Source organism: Rhinoderma darwinii, chromosome 3, assembly GCF_050947455.1.
Source record: "Rhinoderma darwinii isolate aRhiDar2 chromosome 3, aRhiDar2.hap1, whole genome shotgun sequence".
In the NCBI taxonomy this organism is placed as follows: Eukaryota; Metazoa; Chordata; class Amphibia; order Anura; family Rhinodermatidae; genus Rhinoderma; species Rhinoderma darwinii.
This window is the reverse complement of record NC_134689.1, coordinates 14,636,564-14,660,698: the sequence shown is the minus strand read 5'-3', so window position 1 is coordinate 14,660,698 and position 24,135 is coordinate 14,636,564. Positions and strand designations below refer to the sequence as shown.

The window sequence follows — 24,135 nt, the reverse complement described above, 5'->3', positions numbered from 1 at the left end:
TTAAATTAATATTTATTCCCTGAGCCTGCTGTATACTATATCCCGACACTGGTCCCACACAGTATATTGCCCCCATAGTGCTCCCCATCCAGTATAATGTCCCCATAGCTTCCCCCCACACATCATAATGCCTCCACACTGTATTCTGTTTCTACGTTGCCCTCCACACAGTATAATGCCCCGATAGCTGCCCCCAGAGTATAATGCCCTCCATAGCTGCCACCACACCGTATAATGCCCCCCATAGCTGCAACCACACCGTATAATGCCCCCCATAGCTGCCACCACAGTATAAAGCCCCCCATAGTGCTCCCCACCCAGTATAATGTTCCCATAGCTGCCCCCACACAGTATAATGCCCCCCATAGCTGCCCCATCATAAAGCTCACTTATAGATGCCCCCACACAGTATACTGCACCCCATAACTGCCATCCACACAGTATACTGCCCCCCATAACTGCCCTTACAGCCCCCTGCTCTACCATTGTATTCAACTGTATCTGCATCCTGAAGATGCAGATAGAGTTTAAACCGAGAAAAAATATATATTTATAAAACCGAAAATGCGCAATATGACTTCTATTAATTGCGCCGAATTTCGGTTTCCTTTTTTTTTCTCAATAAATTGCCCAGCTTAGTGGACTGTATAACCCGAAAACCTTCCCAGAATAAGCTTAACAAAAAAAAAGTAATATTTCCAGAATATAGTCTTGCCGAATCCCATACTTGGACAACTACAACAAAGATAGCGCATTGCCTACATCTTTTACAAACTTGGATTCTCCGAGTGTGCGTACATTGCCATGTATCCGTCAATACTAACACATGTATGCTACATTTCTCCCCTGCCCAGAGAAGGCCCGCAGATTCCCTCCCTGGTAACCATGGCAGTCAGACAGCCTTCTCAAGACATGTTTGCCTAGTGTAAGCCCTGGATATCACCCCTCTAGTCAAACAATGTGCCAGAAGATTAACAAGGATTGCACAGTAAGGAAGAAAAACCTCTCTTCCAAGTAATAAGAGGAATGTGTTCTCTTCTCCTTCATCCGCTAGGTATTCTGAAATTTATCCATAAACCGGGTCAAATACATAGAAAGGCGATTACAGCTTGTACGATTCCAAGTGCTTTGCTCGGACTATATTCGGTGCAGAAGCTTCTGCTTTCTTAGTCTCATTTTATTGGCTTCCCACAGTTCCGAACATTCTCTCATCTATGGCTGTGCTCATTCTGAGCTTCCTGGTTCAGAACTATAATACTCATTTACATAGGCCGGACTGTAAAGGTCCTCTTACACGGCCCGTACTGGGCCGTATAAACAAGCGCTGATCAACGAAACAGCTCGTTGATCGGCGCTCGTTTTCACCTTTCACAAGGAGCTAGTATGGAGATGCGCGCTCGTTACTCCGATTTGCTCGTCCCCATACATTATTATCATGCCGGTAGCGCATCAGGGAGATGTGCTGCCGAAAACGATAATATTTTACGCGGCTAAAACTATACGATCAGCAGATGAACGAGTGTTTGCACGTTCATCTCTTGATTGCTGCCTTGGGCAATTATCGGCAACGAGCGTTCTATGAACTATTGTTTGCCCAATAATTGGCCCGTGTAAAAGGGCCATAAGACTGCATAATACATGGTGTTTAGGGTCTGCACAAGCCTGGGCGAAAATAGCTATGGGCTCTGTAAGGCCACTAATTTATGGATAATCGCCAAACATGTGTTAGACCAATATTACTTAGAAATAGTGCAAGAAAATATTAAGATTTTGCCCAGGACGACACTTATAGTTCGACCTTTTTTTTTTTGCGTGGAAAGGCTCCATTATTCCCTAAATAGTCACTTAATACGGACCATATGGGCCAAATTCCCACATGGTCATTGTATTAGGTCCACATACCCTAAAGTTGTCGTCCCATCTGGAGAGCCCCTTCCCATTTGCTCTATTAGGGTATACATCATAGAGAGAGGTCTCACCAGTGATCATCTGGGTGTCAGGGTGGAGAGAAGCTACAAAGAGCAGTTCCTGTTCTGACTTACTTGACGAGGCCATGTATTACAAAATGGCCATCCAGACCTCCCCCCGGAAACACAGCTGGTTAGAGAAGCCAGACCTGTGGTGATCATCCGGGGTGGCTTCATTCAAAGAAAGGGGTTGTCCAGATGGGTAAACCTCTAATTCTAAAATCTCTTGCTTGATCCATTCTGGATGACAGATGGCTGAAGGAATCCTAATCTGAAACCTTAGGACACTTGGCTGTTTTGCTTTCCCCTTCTCTAGCTCAGGGGTGCAGAACCTTTTCTGGTCCGTGGTCCACATGGTCAGATTGTACCACTGCCAAGGGCTACAAAAAACAACTTAAGTATTCAAATATGTTATAATTTATGATCAAAAGGGGTTCTGGGACTCCCATATACAGAAGAATTGGGGTTCCATGCTCCTCTATTTGGCACTCCAGAAAACCACACATGTGTGCGGTTTATTCCATTGAAGTTTATGGGAGTTACGGAAACACACAAGTGTCTCACAACTCCCATAAACTACAATAGAGAGAGCCACCCCCCCCCTCAGGAGACCCCTATTCCCCTGATATATCGGGTCACAGAAATGGAACCCCCACCTATCAGACATTATTGCCTCAGATGGGAATACCCTTTTAAAGAATAACTCTGAAGACTGCACTAGGCATAACACAGTGATAATTTAGTCTGGATTTTTTTGACAACCGTGTCTTTTTGAACTATCATGCAGTTTTGTATCCCTATGGCTAAGGACCGCACAAAACAACATAGAGGGCCACAGGTCGTGCACCCATACTCTTAAATCAACATGACTTGACAAATTTCACTTGTCAAACTAAAGATTTACTACACTGCCCACAAAGAACACAAAACAAATAAAAATGTGTAAATACCATTGTAAAAAGTTGACAAAAATAATCAAGTAATTGACGACTTTCTGTTCAAGATTCGAACCTGACCAGGAGCAACCTCTGTACGAAGTTTGTATGTTATCCCAATGCTTATGTGGGTTTCTTCTGGGCTCTCAGATTCCTCGTGCTCCCCAAAAACATACTCAAAAGGACGGCTTCCTATTAAATTGGCTCTATTGTGTGTGTGCTCGTATGAAATAAGGAAATTAGATAGTGAACCCAACAAGGGACAGAGACTTATATAAAATTTCTGACAATCCGTGTACCGTGCAGGAGAATATAGTGGTCCATAGAGAAGGCAAAAAAAACAACTAAATGAAATGTAAAAGTTACAAAAAAATGTAAAAATAAATTTATTTCAACAAAATTTTCTGCTGATTCCACCATTACAAATCCCACGTCTGTTTGCCTTGTTGCACCAAGTTTGGCCTCTTGAATATAAGTAACTCATTTCACAGACTTGACCTTGGTCAGCAAACAACCAGACTAAGACATACATGAGAGACTGCGAGAGAACATAATACAGGTTGTAGAAAAAGGGAGAATTTTCTATATTTAACGTCAGCTCTGTGTTACTATGAGGCACAGACTGTTATTTCCAGGTCTTGCCGTCTTAATTGCTTTTCTAGATTTCTAGAAATGTTACAAGAGAACTGACTATTAAATATTTGTGTGTGGTTTTCCGCCTAATTAGAAATGTGTAAAGGCGTTATTCGCTTGCAGCACAAGATGTAACAAACAAACACCCAAACAGGACCCGGCTGTCACCTCACTAAATCTCTGTGGACGTCTGGATGGAGCCCTGGCATGATCAATGGAAAGCCACATACTTTCTGGCTATTCAATGACTTTGCTATTTAAAGCATAATATCAACACGCCACATTTTTACTACACAGGACGCTTTAAAAATGACTTATAATGCTATGAAGGAGGTCTAGAGCCCCCTGTTTAGTGTACCCTTCTCCGACTAGAGCCTCCTCTTTTGTGTCCTCCTTACCTACAACCACAATTCTAGTAGGATTTCCACCTAAAGCCTCCTGTACAGCCCGTACAGGGCACTCACTGCCTAAAGCCTATTGTGGTCCCTGTATAGTGCATATATAATGTCCTCCCTGCCTATAATCTATATAGTGTGCTGTACTAAAACCTTCTGTACAGTGTACTCCCTGCCTAAAGCCTCCTGTACATTGTCATCCATGCCTAGAGCATTACAGTGAAGGAAATAATTATTTGATCCCTTGCTGATTTTGTACGTTTGCCCACTGTCAAAGACATGAACTGTCTAGAATTTTTGGGCTAGGTTAATTTTACCAGTGAGAGATAGATTATATAAAAAAAACAACAGAAAATCACATAGTCAAAATGATATATATTTATTTGCATTGTGCACAGAGAAATAAGTATTTGATCCCCTACCAACCATTAAGAGTTCAGCCTCCTCCAGACCAGTTACTGCTCCAAATCAACTTGGTGCCGGCATTAAAGACAGCTCTTACATGGTCACCTGTATAAAAGACTCCTGTCCACAGACTCAATGAATCAGTCTGACTCTAACCTCTACAACATGGGCAAGACCAAAGAGCTTTCTAAGGATGTCAGGGACAAGATCATAGACCTGCACAAGGCTGGAATGGGCTACAAAACCATAAGTAAGACGCTGGGTGAGAAGGAGACAACTGTTGGTGCAATAGTAAGAAAATGGACGACATACAAAATGACTGTCAACCGACATCGATCTGGGGCTCCATGCAAAATCTCACCTCGTGGGGTATCCTTGATCCTGAGGAAGGTGAGAGCTCAGCCGAAAACTACACGGGGGGGACGGGGGACTTGTTAATGATCTCAAGGCAGCTGGGACCACAGTCATCAAGAAAACCATTGGTAACACATTACGCCGTAATGGATTAAAATCCTGCAGTGCCCGCAAGGTCCCCCTCAAGAAGGCACATGTACAGGCCCGTCTGAAGTTTGCAAATGAACATCTGGATGATTCTAAGAGTGATTGGGAGAAGGTGCTGTGGTCAGATGAGACTAAAATTGAGCTCTTTGGCATTAACTCTACTCGCCGTGTTTAGAGGAAGAGAAATGCTGCCTATGACCCAAAGAACACCGTCCCCACTGTCAAGCATGGAGGTGGAAACATTATGTTTTGGGGGTGTTTTTCTGCTAAGGGCACAGGACTACTTCACAGCATCAATGGGAGAATGGATGGAGCCATGTACCATCAAATCCTGAGTGACAACCTCCTTCCCTCCACCAGGACATTAAAAATGGCTCGTGGCTGGGTCTTCCAGCACGACAATGACCCGAAACATACAGCCAAGGCAACAAAGGAGTGGCTCAAAAAGAAGCACATTAAGGTCATGGAGTGGCCTAGCCAGTCTCCAGACCTTAATCCCATCGAAAACTTATTGAGGGAGCTGAAGATCCGAGTTGCCAAGCGACAGCCTCAAAATCTTAATGATTTACAGATGATCTGCAAAGAGAAGTGGGCCAAAATTCCATCTAACATGTGTGCAAACCTCATCATCAACTACAAAAAACGTCTGACTGCTGTGCTTGCCAACAAGGGTTTTGCCACCAAGTATTAAGTCTTGTTTGCCAAAGGGATAAAATACATATTTCTCTGTGCAAAATGCAAATAAATATATATAATTTTGACAATGTGATTTTCTGTTTTTTTTTTAAATATAATCTATCTCTCACTGGTAAAATTAACCTAGCCTAAAAATTCTAGTCTGTTCATGTCTTTGACAGTGGGCAAACATACAAAATCAGCAAGGGATCAAATACTTATTTCCTTCACTGTATATACAATGACCTCCGGGCCTAGAATCTCCTATACAACGAACACGCAGTATATCACTAGCCTAAAGACTCCTGTACAGTTTTCTCTTTGACTAAAGCTCAGTATACAATGTCCTTCTTGCCTAGAGTCACCAATAGTGTCCCAGCTTGCCTAGAGACTCCTTTACAGCATACTACTTACCTACAATTTAGCGCCCTCTTCTTTTAGTGTCGCCTATAACGCATATTCCCTGCTCAGAACCTCCTGTATAGAATTCTCCAATACAGAACTATTGGTGCCTATAGACTAGTAGTGAAAGGTCCCTAAACAAAGTCTATTGAACTCTATAACGTGAAGTACAGTGCTTGTTTGGTATCATGCTCTTCTAGCAGAATGATTTGTCATATTTGCAGTATTTGAGAGAAAGTAAAAGAGTTGTATCTCATGGAACAAGCACAGAGAGATTCTTTAGCAGTATGACCATCATGTTCAGTAATAGCCCTCGAAGATCTGAAGGATCATTCATTAGAAGTCTACGTTGCTTTCTATAGAACAAAATATGACGTCTGTGCTTCACAATGGTCTCATACTTCAATATCTCTGATTTTGCCAAGTGCAGTGATAATCCGGGCCAGAAGGTGGTTGGTAGATGCCTCTGGGCAAAACTTTTTGTGGGGGCTCCCATCCCAGCTCTGGCACCGAGTCCCTCTATCACAGCCAAATATAGGAGACGTGGCTACACATGCATGTGGCCCTCTGTTGAAGTTCATGAGAGTTATGGAGATGGCCAAGGCAGTGACTCCCTTAGACTTCAAAAGAGATCTACATGAATATGTTGCTACCCCCAAAAATAATAGTGGCAATCATTCAAAAGAGTGTCTCTCAAAATATTTTTCTACACAGTGCCCCCAATAATAGTGCTACGCATTATACCCCTAATAATGGTACGACACTTTGTCAAGGAGGTGGTGGCCCGAGGCTCGTGCCCCTTGTGCAGTCCCTATAATCTGGCCCTAGTGACAATTGTTTGATACATACTGACCTTTGCAAGTCTTCTGATCTGGCTGTAAGGTGAATCCCACAGGGCAACTGCATCGCACTCCCGTTGCCGTATCCTTGCAGGTACGGTCACAGCCTCCGTTATTCACAGCACATGTTTCTAGAGGTAGAAGACAAGAAATTATATTTTGATCTACATAACAGTCTAATACTACAGCTCACTACATACATACTCATGACACAGATTAACTAGAGACATGCAAGTTCCTCCTTGCAAGGATTTTTAGATGCCTTCACAAAACACAAGGACAGAATACAAAATTATGGGGGGTTTGAATTCAGGCCTCAGTACAAATCCATTTCATTGTACATACCTTGATCTGTATCTAATATATAGGGACCTGCATATAAGATGAGCTAGAGTTGTTACCATGAACATGCTGAACACATAGATAGTTCCATTAAAGGGACATTTCTAAGCATGCAACGCTAGACTTCCCCATGTTCATTAATACAAAACGGAAATGTCCATCCATGGAACAGGCCCACTTCTTGACATGGGTTATGTACATGAAAGAACAGTCACCAATTATTGCTTACCAAAGATTTTTAGGAAAGAATTGGAAACCTTGCAAAAACCATATTCAACCACTCAGTCAACGCTTTCACCACCAACCATCCACTACTATACATCCAACTACCATCTCTTGGAGCCAGCATCCATCCACCACATTTACTTTCTTGTCGCCACTGCCTGGATCCCGATAAAGGTTTCTATCCTTACCCACATTTCTCTACTCTCAACCATACCTTTGGGGGGAGGTGTTGATAATTAGCCACAGGACCATGGGTATAAAAAGGAGGTGCCCAGCTTAAAAAATAAATAAATAAATAAATAATAACATTTAAATAAAACCAGAATAAATCTAAGCTGATAGAGGATGCCCCTTTAGGGCCCCAGGTAGTTGAGGCTTATAGAAATTGCCCTGGTTGTCCTCCCTATAATTTGAGCCCAAAGGTTCACAATGGCACAAAGCCACTAAGAATCCAATTTATCAATGTCCATTTTTTGCCAGAAACATATAACAGAAGTAGCCCCCAAACATAAATCAATAGCATCTAAAGTCTATCAAATGAATGGAAGTAGAGCTAAAAAACACTTCACCATTGGAGAGAATAAGCAATAAAAAAAATTATTTGTGAATAAATAATGCTATTACACAGCAGACATAAGACTAGTAAATGTATTTTTTTTTAGGCGTAATAGCATCTTCTGAACATTACTTGATAAATAAAGGGGGAGGTCAGTTTTTTGGTTTTTTTTTTTCTGCAATCTTTTCATTTTATATGCTTAAAGGCCCATTCCTACTACAATAATAAAATAAAATAAACATAAAACATATTTTAAGACTATAAATGTCTACCAAAGTACTTTAGCTAGCTATTAGGGCAGATGTAACTATTTAATTATGTCACTTTAATTTATATATGGCTTGTGTAGTTTAATGTTGTAACAAGTAACCATGAGGCCCCATAGCAAAACTTGGAATGGGGCCTCACTTCACCATGAGTATTTTCAGCAGCAATAGATGCTTTGAATAGAAAACACTTATGATTATGTTGGTCTCCTATCTGCCCCCTTTTTAGCCTCCCCTTGGTCTGCATTTAATTTTCCACTTTCATCATTAACAGTGCGTAGATGGACCCCCCCTTAGCTGTTGGGCCCCACAGCATGTGCTATACATGCTCCCCTGGTCGATACCCATGTTGGATGGATAACCTGAGATTTTCAACCCAGCCAATCGTAACTCAATTTTATTGCCCTTTATTTTTATGTAACAAAGGTCACTAAAATTTAAAGTGACTGTCTAGTCATGAGTTAAAAAATGATATACACATCAGTATATAGAGCCGATTCCTAAATGCTACTAATTTTAATAAGTTCCAGAGGTTTGGCAGATTTTTAGCTCAGCTCCATTAGGGCAGAGCTGTGATCTGTGACTACAGCATATCTACACTGCCTACAGGGAGTCTGAGGTAGTCAGAGACACACCACCTACCTCCTGTCTCCTCATTGGTTCAGGCTGTTGCTCTGTCCCCTCCCACTCTTCAGATTGGCTGTTGTGTATAAACAGACTCACCAGGAAGTCAGTGAAAAGAGAGATGATTTCTATTAAGGATAGGACAATTGTAAAGTAGAGAGTACTGAGCTACCGGACTAGTGAAGAACATATACTGAGCCTAAGTAAGTGGGAGCCTCAAGAGTCACTTTAAGAAGTCCCCCCCCCCCAACACACACATTTTTTCAAAAACGAAGGAAACTTTATTGGCTGGCCCTTCCAAACTGACCTACAAAAGAGAGGGTTTTACTAATCTCTTTGGCTATTCAGGAGAATTCTTTAGTACAAAATGCCTTTGAATAGACACTGGCAAAGACGTATCCTGAACGCTCTAAGTAGGAAGAGTTTACAAACTCGGCTTAAGAAGTGGAGCCACACATTTGGCATGACTGTATTATGATAGAAGGGGAAATCTCAACTACTCATTTAACCCTTAAACTACTCCGAGGCCAAAGGCGAATGACAAAGTGTCCGCAGAATACATCTGATCCCATTTCATAGACACACGGTTGAACATTTTTTGGGCAGGAAAATTCCCATTCCTGGATAGTGTCCAGAAAGTGGGAGAGACACAACAGACTTACTTTCCCATGTCATGGCTGACTGGTTGTATAGGCCAAGGGTCAGTTACTTAGCACAAATAGTCTGAAAGAGGCCAAGTTTTGTGTTTCACTTCACAGGGATTAAGCAAGCTAAAAGAAGTAAAGGGTAAAAAAAATAAGAAAGAAAGAAGTTCACCATCTTGAGCCTTGATGCGTAAATATTGCTTGTACTTGAAAACCACTGGGACACAGATTTGAAGAAAAATAAATATATGTACTGTGAATCAGGAGGCCGACTGTAGAACATCCAGGCATGAGTTATACATTAGGGAGGATATTACCAACTATAGACCATTTTTAGTTACTGTACTGCCATCAAAAAAATGTAATGATCGGACGGGTGACTTTCACTTTAGGCCCCTTAAGTATTCTGGTACTAAAGGTAGAACACAGAAAGTTAGTTTAAGGCTGGGGTGTTCCACTTCAAGCATAGTCCTAGTATGATGGTATGGGACCTCTGGTGTCTATCTCTATGTACACAGTGATGCAGTCGTGACGGGAGTTTTAATACAAAGAATGAAATATATTCCGGTGTATTATAGCGATGTACTACTCTATATGAAATATAAAAGGAGTGCTTGCTGTGACATACCTGTATGCACCCTGGTTGACTAGGTGACTAGGAGACTCGGAGACTCCGCTTCGTAACTCCCAATATGTCTGACAAAGGTGGCAACTATCTATCTCCAGTTACATAACGAAGAGCTGCTCTGAAGCACATAGTCTGTACAAGATTTACAGTGTAAGTGAAGCAATAAGGCTGGCTTCACAAGTGCTCATTAATCTTCTCTTAGCCCAGAGCTAACACCACCCAGCCCCTCTCGCCCCGGGCTCTATAGCACCAGACTTAGATCCCCATAGGGTTTGGTTATAATCCAAGTCCAGTTCAGTAGAACTACAAGGGTCCAAGTGATGTGGTCGTAAAGGCTGCTAAAATGTGGGCGAGTGAAACCAGCCTAAAAATGGCCATACACATTATATGAAAGTTGATGAAAACAAATGATTTCGTCGGCAAGAAAATTAAGTGAACGATCGTTACAACTTCCGGATGGCCGACAGTAAACGTCTAACAAATTTGTTGGCGATATTGCCAATTTTCGGCCAAATATCGAAAGTCATTGAATGTGTATGGGTCACTTGTGCGACCATGAACAATCGTTATGCCAATAACAACCCACATAGGAGGAGAATAGGAGGGTTTGTCCCTTGCGGCCATACTTCCACCACTAATTTTTTTGTGCCATTGGACATGTACTGTATGGGCACATTGCATGACTATAATGGGCAACATCAACTAAAATGTGTATGATAACGTTTGCTTAACGAATATTTGTCAGAAAAACAATTAGTTCGAACATCGCCCTATTGCTGTGTATGGCCAGCTTTAGAGAGGAGGAACATTCATGGGCACTTGTCAAGGCCCTTTTACACGGGCCAATGATCAGGCAAACAAGCGTTCATAGGAATGCTCGTTCCGGATCATTGCCCTGTGTAAACAGGGCAACAATCAGCCGTCGAATGAGCAAACGACGGCTGATCGTATCATTTATGCAGCACAATATATTATCGTTGTCGGAGGCACATCTCTATGTGTAAACAGAAGACGTGCTGCTGACATGATGGAAATGTATGGGGATGAGCGATCGTAGTAATGATCGCTCGTCCCCATACATTACGGATTATAGCTCCTTGTGAAAGGAGCAAACGAGTGACGACCAACGAGCTTGTTGATCGGCGCTCGCTTTTATGGCTCATATTGGCCGGGTAAAAGGACCCTAAGTTGTTTGGGTACAGATACCAGATACTGTATACTTTAACAATGCCTCAGACCAGTCTGTTTTGCTGCCATCAGGGCTACAACTAACAAGGTTGCGCCTCACTCTCAGTAGTGGGAGTCCAAAACTCACTTAAATAGTGAAAGTCTCAGGAATTTAAAAAAGGTCAACGGGTCAAAGGTTATATTTTTAAAAAGCAAAGATAAGCAAACTTCCTTGTTTTCTCCAGTAAATCACTCACTAAAAATGTATCAGATCACTTCCCAGGATAAGTTTGCTTGGTCCAGGGAGCACGGAATAGTTAACCTGACCTCATTTTCCACTCTATGTACAATGGTACTGTGAACCACATCCTAAGGGCCTGACATAATTCTAACTAAAACAATCAAATTTCAATATATTTTTAGGATGCTTCCAAGAACTTAACAAGCACATTATCGAAAATCCAATAAACTGCATCAAAGGTTCTTATCACTCATCTCTATTGAAAAGGCAAAAAAACGAGCCAAAAACCAATTGTTGTGATCGCTAAATCAGTTCATGCAGTTTAAGTAAGTTTTAGACAAAAAACTTTCTATTTCACAGATATATTCTGGTATATATGCAGTGTAGACAGGGCCGGTTCCAGGTGTATGTGGGCCCATGGGCTACAGAGTCACAGTGGGTAACTACATCACATTGGCCTCGAAAAAAAGTAGAGAATGTTTACCCAGATCACCATGGGCTGTCAAAGCCCAGTGGACCCTGGCATCTGCCCAGGTTTGGCTCACATGGAGTGTAGGCCTATAAAGCAAATAGCTGTGTTTATTAATATATATATATTTCTCTTTCCTTCTCTTTTTGTCATATGTTCTTCCTCGCATCAACCCATCACTTCATTGTAAGACCACTACAATAAAAAGTCTGTTGCTGGGGGCAGATTATCTACCTCCATCTTCTAAACAGAAGCTGATAAGGAGAGCGCAAGAGGTGGGACTCCAGGATGACCAAGTGTACGGGGAGTACAGGAGGAGTGAGGATGGGGAGCAATCTATTACGCGAGTGGCTTTTCATAGGTGACAATCTTGTGTGGAGCGGCCTACAGTTGTGATCTGTACAAGAAAGATCCGCAACATTGTGAGTGGCTCTCCGCTCTGGCTAATAAAGAAGAGTCCCAAAAAGGACCCCTCCGTATGACATCCATAGTCCGAAATGGGTATACGGAAAGGGATTCTTGGCATGAGACAACCTCAACTCCTATAAATGGCCTAAAGACATTCTCTCAGATCTTCCATCATTACTACAGTCCAACATGGGACAACTTATTTTCGAAATTGTCCAGAGAACTTTCTCCATGGAAGTTCAGGATTTACCTGAATTTTGGAAATGGTTTTCACCATCCGTATCTCGAAAAGTACATCATTTCTGCACATAATGTCGAGATACGGCAAGTTTCAGGTCTATTTATTTTACGCACTCTATTTACAACCCAATAATTTGTAAAGAAAAAATGAATATTCTATAGTAAAAATAGAAAAATATAAATTTTATAAGGTTACAAAAAGAATTCCTAAAAAGGAATATATCAGTAACTCTTTTCAAAGTAGTGGTACAGTACATAGCAGGCATTGATGAAATCAAAATACTTGGAATGACCTTGCACAGTTGAATAGAGGAATAATATTTTGCAGTGGCTGGACGTGGGAAGGATGCGAGTTCCTGCGGAGAGTGCAAGTAAGAACATTCTGTATGTGCAAATGGACCATTAAATATCCAAACACTATGGAATGGAACTGGTGGGACAGCGAGATTCTGTAAATGCATGACCTGGCAAAAGATGAATACATTTTACTGGCTGTAGACACTGGGGTATGTTTACTATTAGATTGCATTAAGACATATTAACAAGATTTTATGTATTCCAAAAAAGCCAGACATATTTCACAGATGGGTTTACCGGGGAGAAGTAGAGATATGACGTCTAGTTCCTAAACGTACAAAGTAAACGGAGATATTCTGGCATCATGAGTGCATGACAGCCTTATCAAAACTGAAGACATTCTGGAAAAAGGTGTGGTCGTCTAGGAAGATTTTTGGACTTCCAATCTCTATGATAAAAAGAAGGATGAGTTCACTTTAAATCATTGGAAGCAATTGTTATCACCAGTAAACTGCCTAGATCTGAGCCCGATTGTTGCATTGGGTCATACGATAACACTTCTTGCACATGACCGAGTGCAGGTCGGGAAAAACGGTCCGTATGTCGGCCGGATTTCCCGGCCCGACCACGGTACAGGTGAACGAGACTTCTGGCATCATAGACATTTTGTGATGCGGGGAGGCAGGGACTCCTAGCATCATAAAATGTCTATGATGCCAAAAGTCCCATTCACCTGTACCGTGGTCGGGCCGGGAAATCCAGACGACACTGGGACCATTTTTCGTGGCCCGATCTCCGTTGTGTGCAAGAGGTGTAAGATCATGTAGGTCTAGTTTAAAGGAGTTCTCTGCTTTGGACAATCCCTCCTTGTTACAAGGGTCCCTGGACAATAAGCTGATCACAAACTTTCTCCCTGCTGGGACCTCCAGCGATCAGCTGTTATCTGTGGGGAAACCTGGCAGTAAGAGTTCAATTTCCCTGCAGTGTCGCGACAGGGGAAATTGAGTATTACACAGTGACCATTCATAACAATGGGTTGTCTGTGTAATGCGGGACAGGACAGATCCTTCAGAGTGAGGGGCGCCCTTTGTAACCGCTCTCCACTCTGGCAAAGAGATGAGGATCCTGAACAGAGGAACCCCCTCTATTAACTCAGAATTCCCGATTAGAGTATATGAAAATATTTTTTTTCAAATCAGACAACCCCTTTAAAGTGCAGCTATGACATTGATTTATTTGTTTCTGTGCGGATTAATTCATTATATACACTACCGTTCAAAAGTTTAGGGTCACTTAGAAATGTCCTTATTTTTGAAAGAAAAGCAGTTTTTTTCAATGAAGATAACATTAAATTAATCAGAAATACACTCTATACATTGTTAATATGCTAAATGACTATTCTAGCTGCAAACGTCTGGTTTTTAATGCAATATCTACATAGGTGTATAGAGGCCCATTTCCAGCAACCATCACTCCAGTCTTCTAATGGTACATTGTGTTTGCTAACTGTGTTAGAAGGCTAATGGATGATTAGAAAACACTTGAAAACCCTTGTGCAATTATGTTAGCACCGCTGTAAACAGTTTTGCTGTTTAGAGGAGCTATACAACTGACCTTCCTTTGCGCTAGTTGAGAATCTGGAGCATTACATTTGTAGGTTCGATTAAATTCTCAAAATGGCTAGAAAAAGAGAGCTTTCATGTGAAACTCGACAGTCTATTCTTGTTCTTAGAAATGAAGGCTATTCCATGCGAGAAATTGCCAAGAAACTGAAGATTTCCTACAACGATGTGTACTACTCCCTTCAGAGGACAGCACAAACATGCTCTAACCAGAGTAGAAAGAGAAGTGGGAGGCCCCGCTGCACAACTGAGCAACAAGACAAGTACATTAGAGTCTCTAGTTTGAGAAATAGACGCCTCACAGGTCCTCAACTGGCAGCTTCATTAAATAGTCGCCAGTGTCAATGTCTACAGTGAAGAGGCGACTCCGGGATGCTGGCCTTCAGGGCAGAGTGGCAAAGAAAAAGCCATATCTGAGACTGGCTAATAAAAGGAAAAGATTAATATGGGCAAAAGCACACAAACATTGGACAGAGGAAGATTGGAAAATAGTGTTATGGACAGACGAATCGAAGTTTGAGGTGTTTGGATCACACAGAAGAACATTTGTGAGACGCAGAAAAACGGAAAAGTTGCTGGAAGAGTGCCTGACGCCATCTGTCAAGCATGGTGGAGGTCATGTGATGGTCTGGGGTTGCTTTGGTGCTGGTAAAGTGGTAGATTTGTACAAGGTAAAAGGGATTTTGAATAAGGAAGGCTATCACTCCATTTTACAACGCCATGCCATACCCTGTGGACAGCGCTTGATTGGAGCCAATTTCATCCTACAACAGGACAATGACCCAAAGCACACCTCCAAATTATGCAAGAACTATTTAGGGAAGAAGCAGGCAGCCGGTATTCTATCTGTAATGGAGTGGCCAGTGCAGTCACCAGATCTCAACCCCATAGAGCTGTTGTGGGAGCAGCTTGACCGTATGGTACGCAAGAAGTGCCCATCAAGCCAATCCAACTTGTGGGAGGGGCTTCTGGAAGCATGGGGTGAAATTTCTCCCGATTACCTAAGCAAATTAACAGCTAGAATGCCAAAGGTCTGCAATGCTGGAATTGCTGCAAATGGAGCATTCCAAGACCAAAGCAAAGTTTGAAGGAGAAAATTATTATTTCAAATAAAAATCATTATTTCTAACCTTGTCAATGTCTTGACTATATTTTATAGTCATTTTGCAACTCATTTGATAAATATAATTGTGAGTTTTCATGGAAAACACAAAATTGTCTGGGTGACCCCAAACTTTTGAACGGTAGTGTATCTTTATATGGTACACAATACACTGCTCTACATAAGAAAAAAAACAAATGTAAAAAGTACTTTATTAAAGTTTTTAAGAATATATAAAAAAAATATTAAAAAAAGATAAAAAAAAATATATTCTTCCATTACTTTCCCGTAAAGTAATGTAAACAAAAAATAAACCTAATTATTATCACTGCATCCATAATGGTCCTAACTATAACAAAAATAATGTTATTAATTCCATATGATAAATGCAGTTTAAAAAAAAACCCCATTGCAAACGTTACAAAGAAAAACATTAGAATTGCTGTTTTTTGGTCACCTCATCTCCCAAAAGAAATGGGAATAGAAAGTGATCAAAAAGTTGTATGCAACCCAAACTAGTACCAATAAGCACTACAACTCTCTCCCCCCCCCCCCCTAACAAAAAACAAGCCCTCACACTGCTCCATCAAGTGAAAAATTTTGTATTTTGTGTTGCCACATTCTGGGACTTCATTAACATTGTTTTTATATAAATTATATAAATTTGGTATTGCCATAATTATATTGACCTGAAGAATAAAGTTAACATGCCATTATTGCCAAACGGTAAACACCATAAAAATGAAACCCAACAATGGGAAAAACGGCATTCCGTCCCCACTGGGCGGTTTTTACGCGCCCATTTTCCCTTGAAAACAGCTCCGTATTTTACAGCCGTTTTTTGTTACGCGTGTGAACATACCCTAACTGTCCTATACAACAGAGGTGTACACAAACTTAGGAGAGAAAAAATAAATTACTTTCATGACTCCACCACTAACCCAAAACACAGAATAAACTGCTTTTTGGATTTGTAACTGAAGTGAGGATATAAAAAATGCTTTCTGTTTTATGAAAGCATAAGACAATGACTCACTTGAAATATTGGCTTCTGTGTGTCCAATCATCGTGCGGGGATTTGGAGCGCGCTGTTTTACAGCCGACACCCAGGACTAACAGCCAGGAGCAGCCCCCTCCGACAGCTCATCGCTCCCCCGCAACGAGATCGGGGGGTGACGATGGCTGTTATGACAGCCCAGGAGCCTAATGAAGGCCCCCAGGGCTGCCTTTACTCTGCCTATGTTAAGATGCCTGTAAAAATGATGATATACTGCAATCGGTGGTACAAGTCCCCTAGGGGGGACTAATAAAATGTGTAGAAAAAAGTGATATAAAAGTTATTTGTAGTGCAAAAAAAAAATTTAAAAAAAGTTACAAAAAATAAAACCTTTTCCCTCTAAAGTAATGTAAAAAGTAAACAATATTGGTATTGCTGCGTCCGTAAAAGTCTGAACTATTACAATATAGCGTTATTTAACGCGCACGGTGAACGCTGTAAAAAAAATAATTTGTATACCGCCAAAATCGCACTTTTTTGGTCATCTTAGCTCCCAAAAAAAATTAAATAAAAAGTCATATGTCAAACAAATGGTGCCAATAAAAACTACAGCTCGTCCCGCAAAAAATAAGCCCTCACATCGCTCAATGCAACGAAAAAATAAAAAAAGTTATAGCTCTCAGAATGTGGTGAAACAAAACAATTATTTTTTTTTAACAAAGTTTTTTGTTTTTTTAAAGTAGTAAAATATAAAAAAAATCTATATAGATTTTGTTATTTTTACCACACGGTGAAAGACGTAAAAACGGAACCCAAAAAATAATGGAGGAAATCGCAGTTTTTTTCCAATTTCAGCCCGCAAATAATTTTTTTTTAGCTTCCAAGTACAATATATGGTACTTTAAATGCTACCAATAGAAACTACAGCTCCCCCCGAAAAATATAAGCCCTCACACCGCTCTATTGACAAAAAAAACAAAGACGTTATGGCTCTTGGAAGGCGGGAAGTGAAAAACTAAAATGAAAAATCCAAAAATCTCTCGGACCTTAAGGGGTTAAAAAATACATTTAAAAAAAGCCTAAAGCAGGACACTAAATATTAGAAATATTTTGTTTTTAAACCCAAGATTGTAAAGGTTTCTAAAAGTTCTCCAAACTGGAGGTGTGCGAGATGAAGTAGGGGTTATAGGGCAGACCGTGGACTCCCTGGAAGATATCCCGCTGAAGTACACTACAGTCAGTATCTCCTCAGACTGAAATGGCTGATAACAGGGAACAATAGATTGCATTAAACAGAAAAGGAGATGTAAATAAGAAAGCCGTTATGTTTAGCGTCATTTTAAGACATAAGTGGAAAGAAATCCAGGGACCAGCAATGGCTGCTTCTGGGTGTATTCAAATGCATAGCTTCCTATTAAACTGCGGTTAAACGTAGTGTAAAAAAAAACAAAAACTCTACTCTTACATCAACTTTCAGGCACAAAAAAACCCAAAAACTACAAATATGAGCTGAAAATCCTTTAAATAGTAATAATAATAATAAAATTGTAACTAATTCTTCAAAAACGACTTCTACCACCTTCTTTTGATTGTATTTTTTCTGTATCGATCACTAATCAATGTAAACCTCTTTTACCGGTGAATAATTCCGCAATGCTGGTTGTGTTTGTTGCCACTTTTTTTTTTTTTATAATAAAAACATAAAAAACAAAAATAGTTAAATTACATCAGTGAAAAACATGTAAACTAATCTGTAAAAAAAACCAAAAAAAAAACCTCTGGTTTATACTTCCTTTTAAATATTTAAAAAAAATATATAAATATATAAAAAAAATCTAAAATGTTTAAAAAAAAAAAAGTACAAAAAAAGATATATATTAAAATAATAAAAAAAACACAAACATCGGCAGCAGAGAATTTTTATAAATTCTGTTTAACGAAATGTCACTGATGAATGGGTATAATTTCCCCTAAAATTGGAGGTTCGTAGGTGGAGTAAGTGTTCTTCTTACGGTGAAGGAGACTTCTGCTAAACCAAGCGGTTAAAAAAGGGAAATAGACAATTTCATTACACAAACTGTTTTTCCTTTTACTTTCCCTGCAGGTTGTTTGAACTTCTCAATCATTCTAATCCATCCTATCTTGCTGTACAAACATCTTTACATCCTAATTGCCCTGACATCAATAGTCACAAAAAAGTCACCCGAAAACAAACATTCAGAGCACAGAGGATCATTTTTTAAATCCCACCATGACTGGTTGGGGGTGGGGAGGCATTGATCTGAAACCATGGCGGGCCTCTTATTCAGGGGGTTACTGTAAGTTACATCTGCGGCAGGAACAGAAGATGTTCCTTTAATCCTTTTCAAAATGGGAGCCAACAATAGTCGCACATCAAAGATAGCAAAACATAGCGCACTCAAGTGAGTAAACGCAAACTCTTGTATTTCAAGACTCAACATGAGTAAAAACAAATTTCACATTTTTCCTTATTTGTTTTCTGTCACCAAAGCAGAACTAATGCGTTTGGAGAATGCGAGGGATTATTTCAAAAAGTTTTAGTCTATAGAAGAGGAGAAAGGACCATACAATATATGACCTGGAACAACGTGTTAAAGAACATTTCCATATACAGAATATTCATAGGGATACACATTTACTATCCATATATAGATACCGCAATACAAGCAAAATAATAAACAAAAATACTCCGGCCCATAGATTTTAGGTTTTGGTTTTTAAAAATGTTAATCCTTTAGCACCAGTTGCTGTATGGCGCCGGCGCTAGCTGCTCAAGGCTAAGTGCCATAAATGTACGGCACTGGGATGGTGTGGGCGCAGGGAAAAAAAAAAAGCACAAGAAAAAAAACTTTTTTTTTTACCATAAAAAAAAAAACAAAAAAAAAAACCTTAATTATGTCAAAACTTCTAAAAAAAAATAATAAATTCAAAAATTACACAAAATTTGTATCACCGCAACAACCTCTACTAAAAAACAAATGCGTTATTTATCCCGCACGGTGAACGCAGAAAAAGAGACAAATCTAAAAAATAATGCCCTATTGCCTTTCTAAAAAAATAAAAATAAAAAAAAGAATAAAAAGTGATTAACATTGTGTCCTAAAATAGCACCATTAAAAAAAAAATACAACTCGTCCTGCAAAAAAACAAGCCATCATACAAGACAGAAAAATAAAACATCATGGCTCTCAGAAGACAGGAATATAAAAACGGAAACATAAATTAAAAAAAAAAAATCGCTGTCTCAAGGCCGAAAGTAGCTGCGTCAAAGAACATCAAGGGTCAAAAGGAACACTCCAAGCAAAACCATATCACTAGGTTATGATTAGTGCAGGGCCGGAGGGGGCGGTGAATTACACAGGGATTCGCTCTCTAGTGTTCTTTGAATCTCCTCAGGTCCTGCACTACAAATAACACCATATACATATTTCCAGGAATATTCCTTTAAGGCTATTTTCACATCTGGGTGGGAGGCTTAATATGGAGAATCTGTTACAGAACCCGTCAGATTTGACGCGAAGGATAGCGTTGCATGTCTTGCTATTCTTCCAGTCAAAAGGACAGACCACAATGGAACATGACAGACCCCATTATAAGTCAATGGGGTCCATCGGGTGGCGGTGGTATCCATCATATGATGGCACTGCATCCTGGCTTGTGTTATAAATGGAAACCAGGATACAGATATGAAAATAACATAAAGTGGGTCTCCAGTCCCTGTGCAGAGCGAAAAAAAGAAGCCTATCTATGGATTTCACAGAACTGGCACTTACTTGTGTGCAATCTCGAAAGCAACTCTGGGTGTTATCGTTCTTGGAGCAGCAGGAAAATCCATTTATAGGACAGACTAGGTTCCCCTCATGGACACAATTCCAACACAGCCAATAGTTTTGGAAGTATCTGTTTTATATAATTGGGGGACAACATTTGTGGACCATACCAGTCTACTAATTCCGAAAGGCAACGTTCTTCATCATGTCCTCCTACTATTTTGCTACCTACCAGGATCTCTCCATCCTTATACACAAGTCCTTCTCAATGAATTAGAATATCATCAAAAAGTTAATTTATTTCAGTAATTCAATCCAAAAAGTGAAACTCATATTTTATAGATTCATTACACAGAGGGATCGATTTCCAGCATTTTTTCTTTTGATGTTGATGATTATGGCGAACAAATAATGAAAACCCAAAATTTTGTGTCTCAGAAAATTAGAATATTGAATAAATCCGATTCCAAAAATTATTTTTAATATCGAAATGTTGTCCTCCTGAAAAGTATGTACAGTATATTCCCTCAATACTTCGTCGGGGCTCCTATTGCATGAATTACTCCATCAATGCGGCGTGGCATGGGGGCGATCAGCCTGTGGCACTGCTGAGGTGTTATCAATGCGGCGTGGCATGGAGGTGATCAGCCTGTGGCATGGGGGTGATCAGCCTGTGGCATGGGGGCGATCAGCCTGTGGCACTGCTGAGGTGTTATCAATGCGGCGTGGCATGGAGGTGATCAGCCTGTGGCATGGGGGTGATCAGCCTGTGGCACTGCTGAGGTGTTATGGAAGCCCAGGTTGCTTTGATATCGGCCTTCAGCTCGTCTGCATTGTTGGGTCTGGTGTCTCATCTTCCTCTTGACAATACCCGGTAGATTCTCTATGGGGTTTAGGTCGGGCGAGTTTGCTGGCGAATCAAGCGCAGTCATACTGTGGTTATTACACCAGGTATTGGTAGTTTTGGCAGGTGCCAAGTCCTGCTGGAAAATGAAATCCACATCTCCTTAAAGCTTGTCAGCAGAGGGAAGCATGAAGTGCAGGGAAATGTCCTGCTAGACGCTGCGCTGACTCTGGACTTGATATAACGCAGTGACCAACACCAGCAGATGACACGGCCCCCAAACCATCACTGACTGTGGAAACTTCACACTGGACCGCAAGATACTTGGATTGACGCCTCTCCCCTCTTCCTCCGGGACCGAGATTTCCAAATGAAATGCAAAATTTACTTTCCTCTGAGAACAGGACTCTGGACACTGAGCGACAGACCAGTCCTTGTAGAGGCTTAGGAAACCTTTGCAGGTGTTTTGTGTTGATTCGCTGATTAGAGTGTCACACCACGAGGCGACAATCTTCTACTTTTACCCAATATTCTAATTTTCTGAGACACGAAATTTTAGGTTTTCATTAACTGTTACCATAATCATCACTATTAACAGAAAAAAATGCTGGAAATAGATCCCTTTGTGTGCAATGAATCTATAGAATATGTGAGTTTCACTTTTTGAATTGAATTACTGAAATAAATTAACTTTTTGATGATATTCTAATTAATTGAGAAGGACTAGTATACTCTTATCCGCATCGCTTTTTCTAAATAACCAAATATCCTTTCGGACTCTTTCATCAATCTAAGTATAATTAAAATCCGGAATCGGCACTAGTATCTTGGTGACATCAGCAGTTCCTAGCGAAATGAGCTGCATACTCATGAACACGAGTAAAGCAGGCCACACGCACAAAGATTTATCTCTGATAAACATATTCTGTTATTTGTTTATGTTGCTTATATAGCGCCAACATATTCCGCAGCACTGTACACAAGTTTCCATCATTCACTGCCTCCAGTGGGGCTCTCAATCTATCAGTATGCTATTGGAGCATGGGATTTAACCGGAGCACTCAGTGGAAACCCACCAAACACTGGGTGAACATACAAACTCCATACAGATGTTGCCCTTGGTCAGATTTCAAAAACTTGAACCAAAATGTGCACTGGGCCTAAGGTGATTTTTACGAAGAATTTGAAGACCTTCTGGTCTGAAGACAACAAAACCCTCTAGACTAAACAGGTGTTGTGGCTTCTCATATCTCTTTCGGCAGGCTTTATTTTCCAACATGAGTTTCAATCACATGAGCCATGAGGTCGGCCATGTAAGGTTTTCCAGTAACGGCAAAGTTCTGATACTACTTTCAAACCAGTTTATTTTCATTTTCCCCCGTTTTATTTGCTTTTCTCTAGACCAATGTGCTTAAAAACCCAACAACTACATACTATGGTGCGGCACTCTGTTGTATCTTTACAATTTGTGATCAGACATTTTTTAGGCCCCAGGAGGTATCAACTTTGCTGACATCTTCTGTCAGCCCAGTTTCCTGTGGGGAAGAGAAGAGAACAGAACAGAAAATATGCTAAGTGAAATAAATATTCCTTACAAATTGGGCTGTGGGTCCTGACTGTTCTCCACATCTAAAAATAAATGGGTATTTCTTAACATATGTATCATCTTGAACTCAATAATGAAACAAAATATGGTTGAAGATCTTACGAGGCCAGAAATAGCACCTGAAAAACATGGTTGTTCCTTGCTGCCGTTCCTTACAGCAATAAAGTATGAAAAACTATATAGCAATAAAACTGAAAACCATTTAAGGAAAATAAATCACTAGTGACCTTTAGCTCTCCAGTGTGAAGACCCTGCCAAAAAGCTACTCGTATCTCAGTTTCCTGGACACAAAGCAGGATATCTGGGATAAAAATTTCAGGTTTTGATTGGAGAACGTCAATATGGATATGCAACTAGTAGATTCAGGGCAGATGAAGGTATGCTTAAGTCTCGGTTGAGAAAAATGTGCTCCTGGGGGTGGAGGGTCCTTAATGACAGAGCATAAGATCCTTTTGGACCTACTATAGTTCTTCAACAAATTTTAGGAAAGCAATAAAGAGATATCGGAGGCTTGACGGAATGGACTGATCTCTCTAACGATTGGTCAATGTGATCTAACATTGTTTCAACACAAGAATGGAGAGGTTTTAAAGACGAACTACACATTCATGACCACTAAACTTGGGACTAAGACCTGCTCATCCAAAACCAAACCAATAGGAATTTTAGGGACATGTTATTGGCCTAATACAGAACACTTCAATCTTAGCGTCCATCTGCTTCTTAAGCTTTATATACAAAGAAAGTGAACCAAAAATTACAAACATAGAATGGGTTCAAATGCATTAAAATGGTTCATTACCGGTTTCCACTAAATATCATTTAACATATTTGTGTCCAAACTTTCCCTTAGGGTATGTGCACACACACTAATTACGTCCGTAATTGACGGACGTATTTCGGCCGCAAGTCCCGGACCGAACACAGTGCAGGGAGCCGGGCTCCTAGCATCATACTTATGTACGATGCTAGGAGTCCCTGCCTCGCTGCAGGACAACTGTCCCGTACTGTAATCATGTTTTTAGTACGGGAGAGTAGTTCCACGGAGAGGCAGGGACTCCTAGCATCGTACATAAGTATGATGCTAGGAGCCCGGCTCCCTGCACTGTGTTCGGTCCACTACTTGCGGCCGAAATACGTCCGTCAATTACGGACGTAATTAGTGTGTGTGCACATACCCTAACAAACTTCCAGAACAATAATGCATTACTGGCACAAGCAATCATAGTGCTTTTTGGCCTGTGAATTGCGGAGACTGTCAAAGTAAAGGAGAGTCCAGAATGATCCAATCTCATGAATAAAGTAGCTGGATAT

At 40.5% G+C, this 24,135-nt stretch overlaps 1 protein-coding gene across 1 annotated transcript in view; it reads right to left on the bottom strand.

Annotated features, from left to right (window-relative positions):
• SCUBE1 (signal peptide, CUB domain and EGF like domain containing 1) overlaps positions 1-24,135 on the bottom strand; it is a 205,700-nt gene that overhangs the window by 44,740 nt on the left and 136,825 nt on the right. The window contains exon 8 of the mRNA XM_075855615.1: positions 6,767-6,883. Coding sequence (XP_075711730.1) covers positions 6,767-6,883 — 117 coding nt within the window. The remainder of the gene's footprint in view (positions 1-6,766; positions 6,884-24,135) is intronic.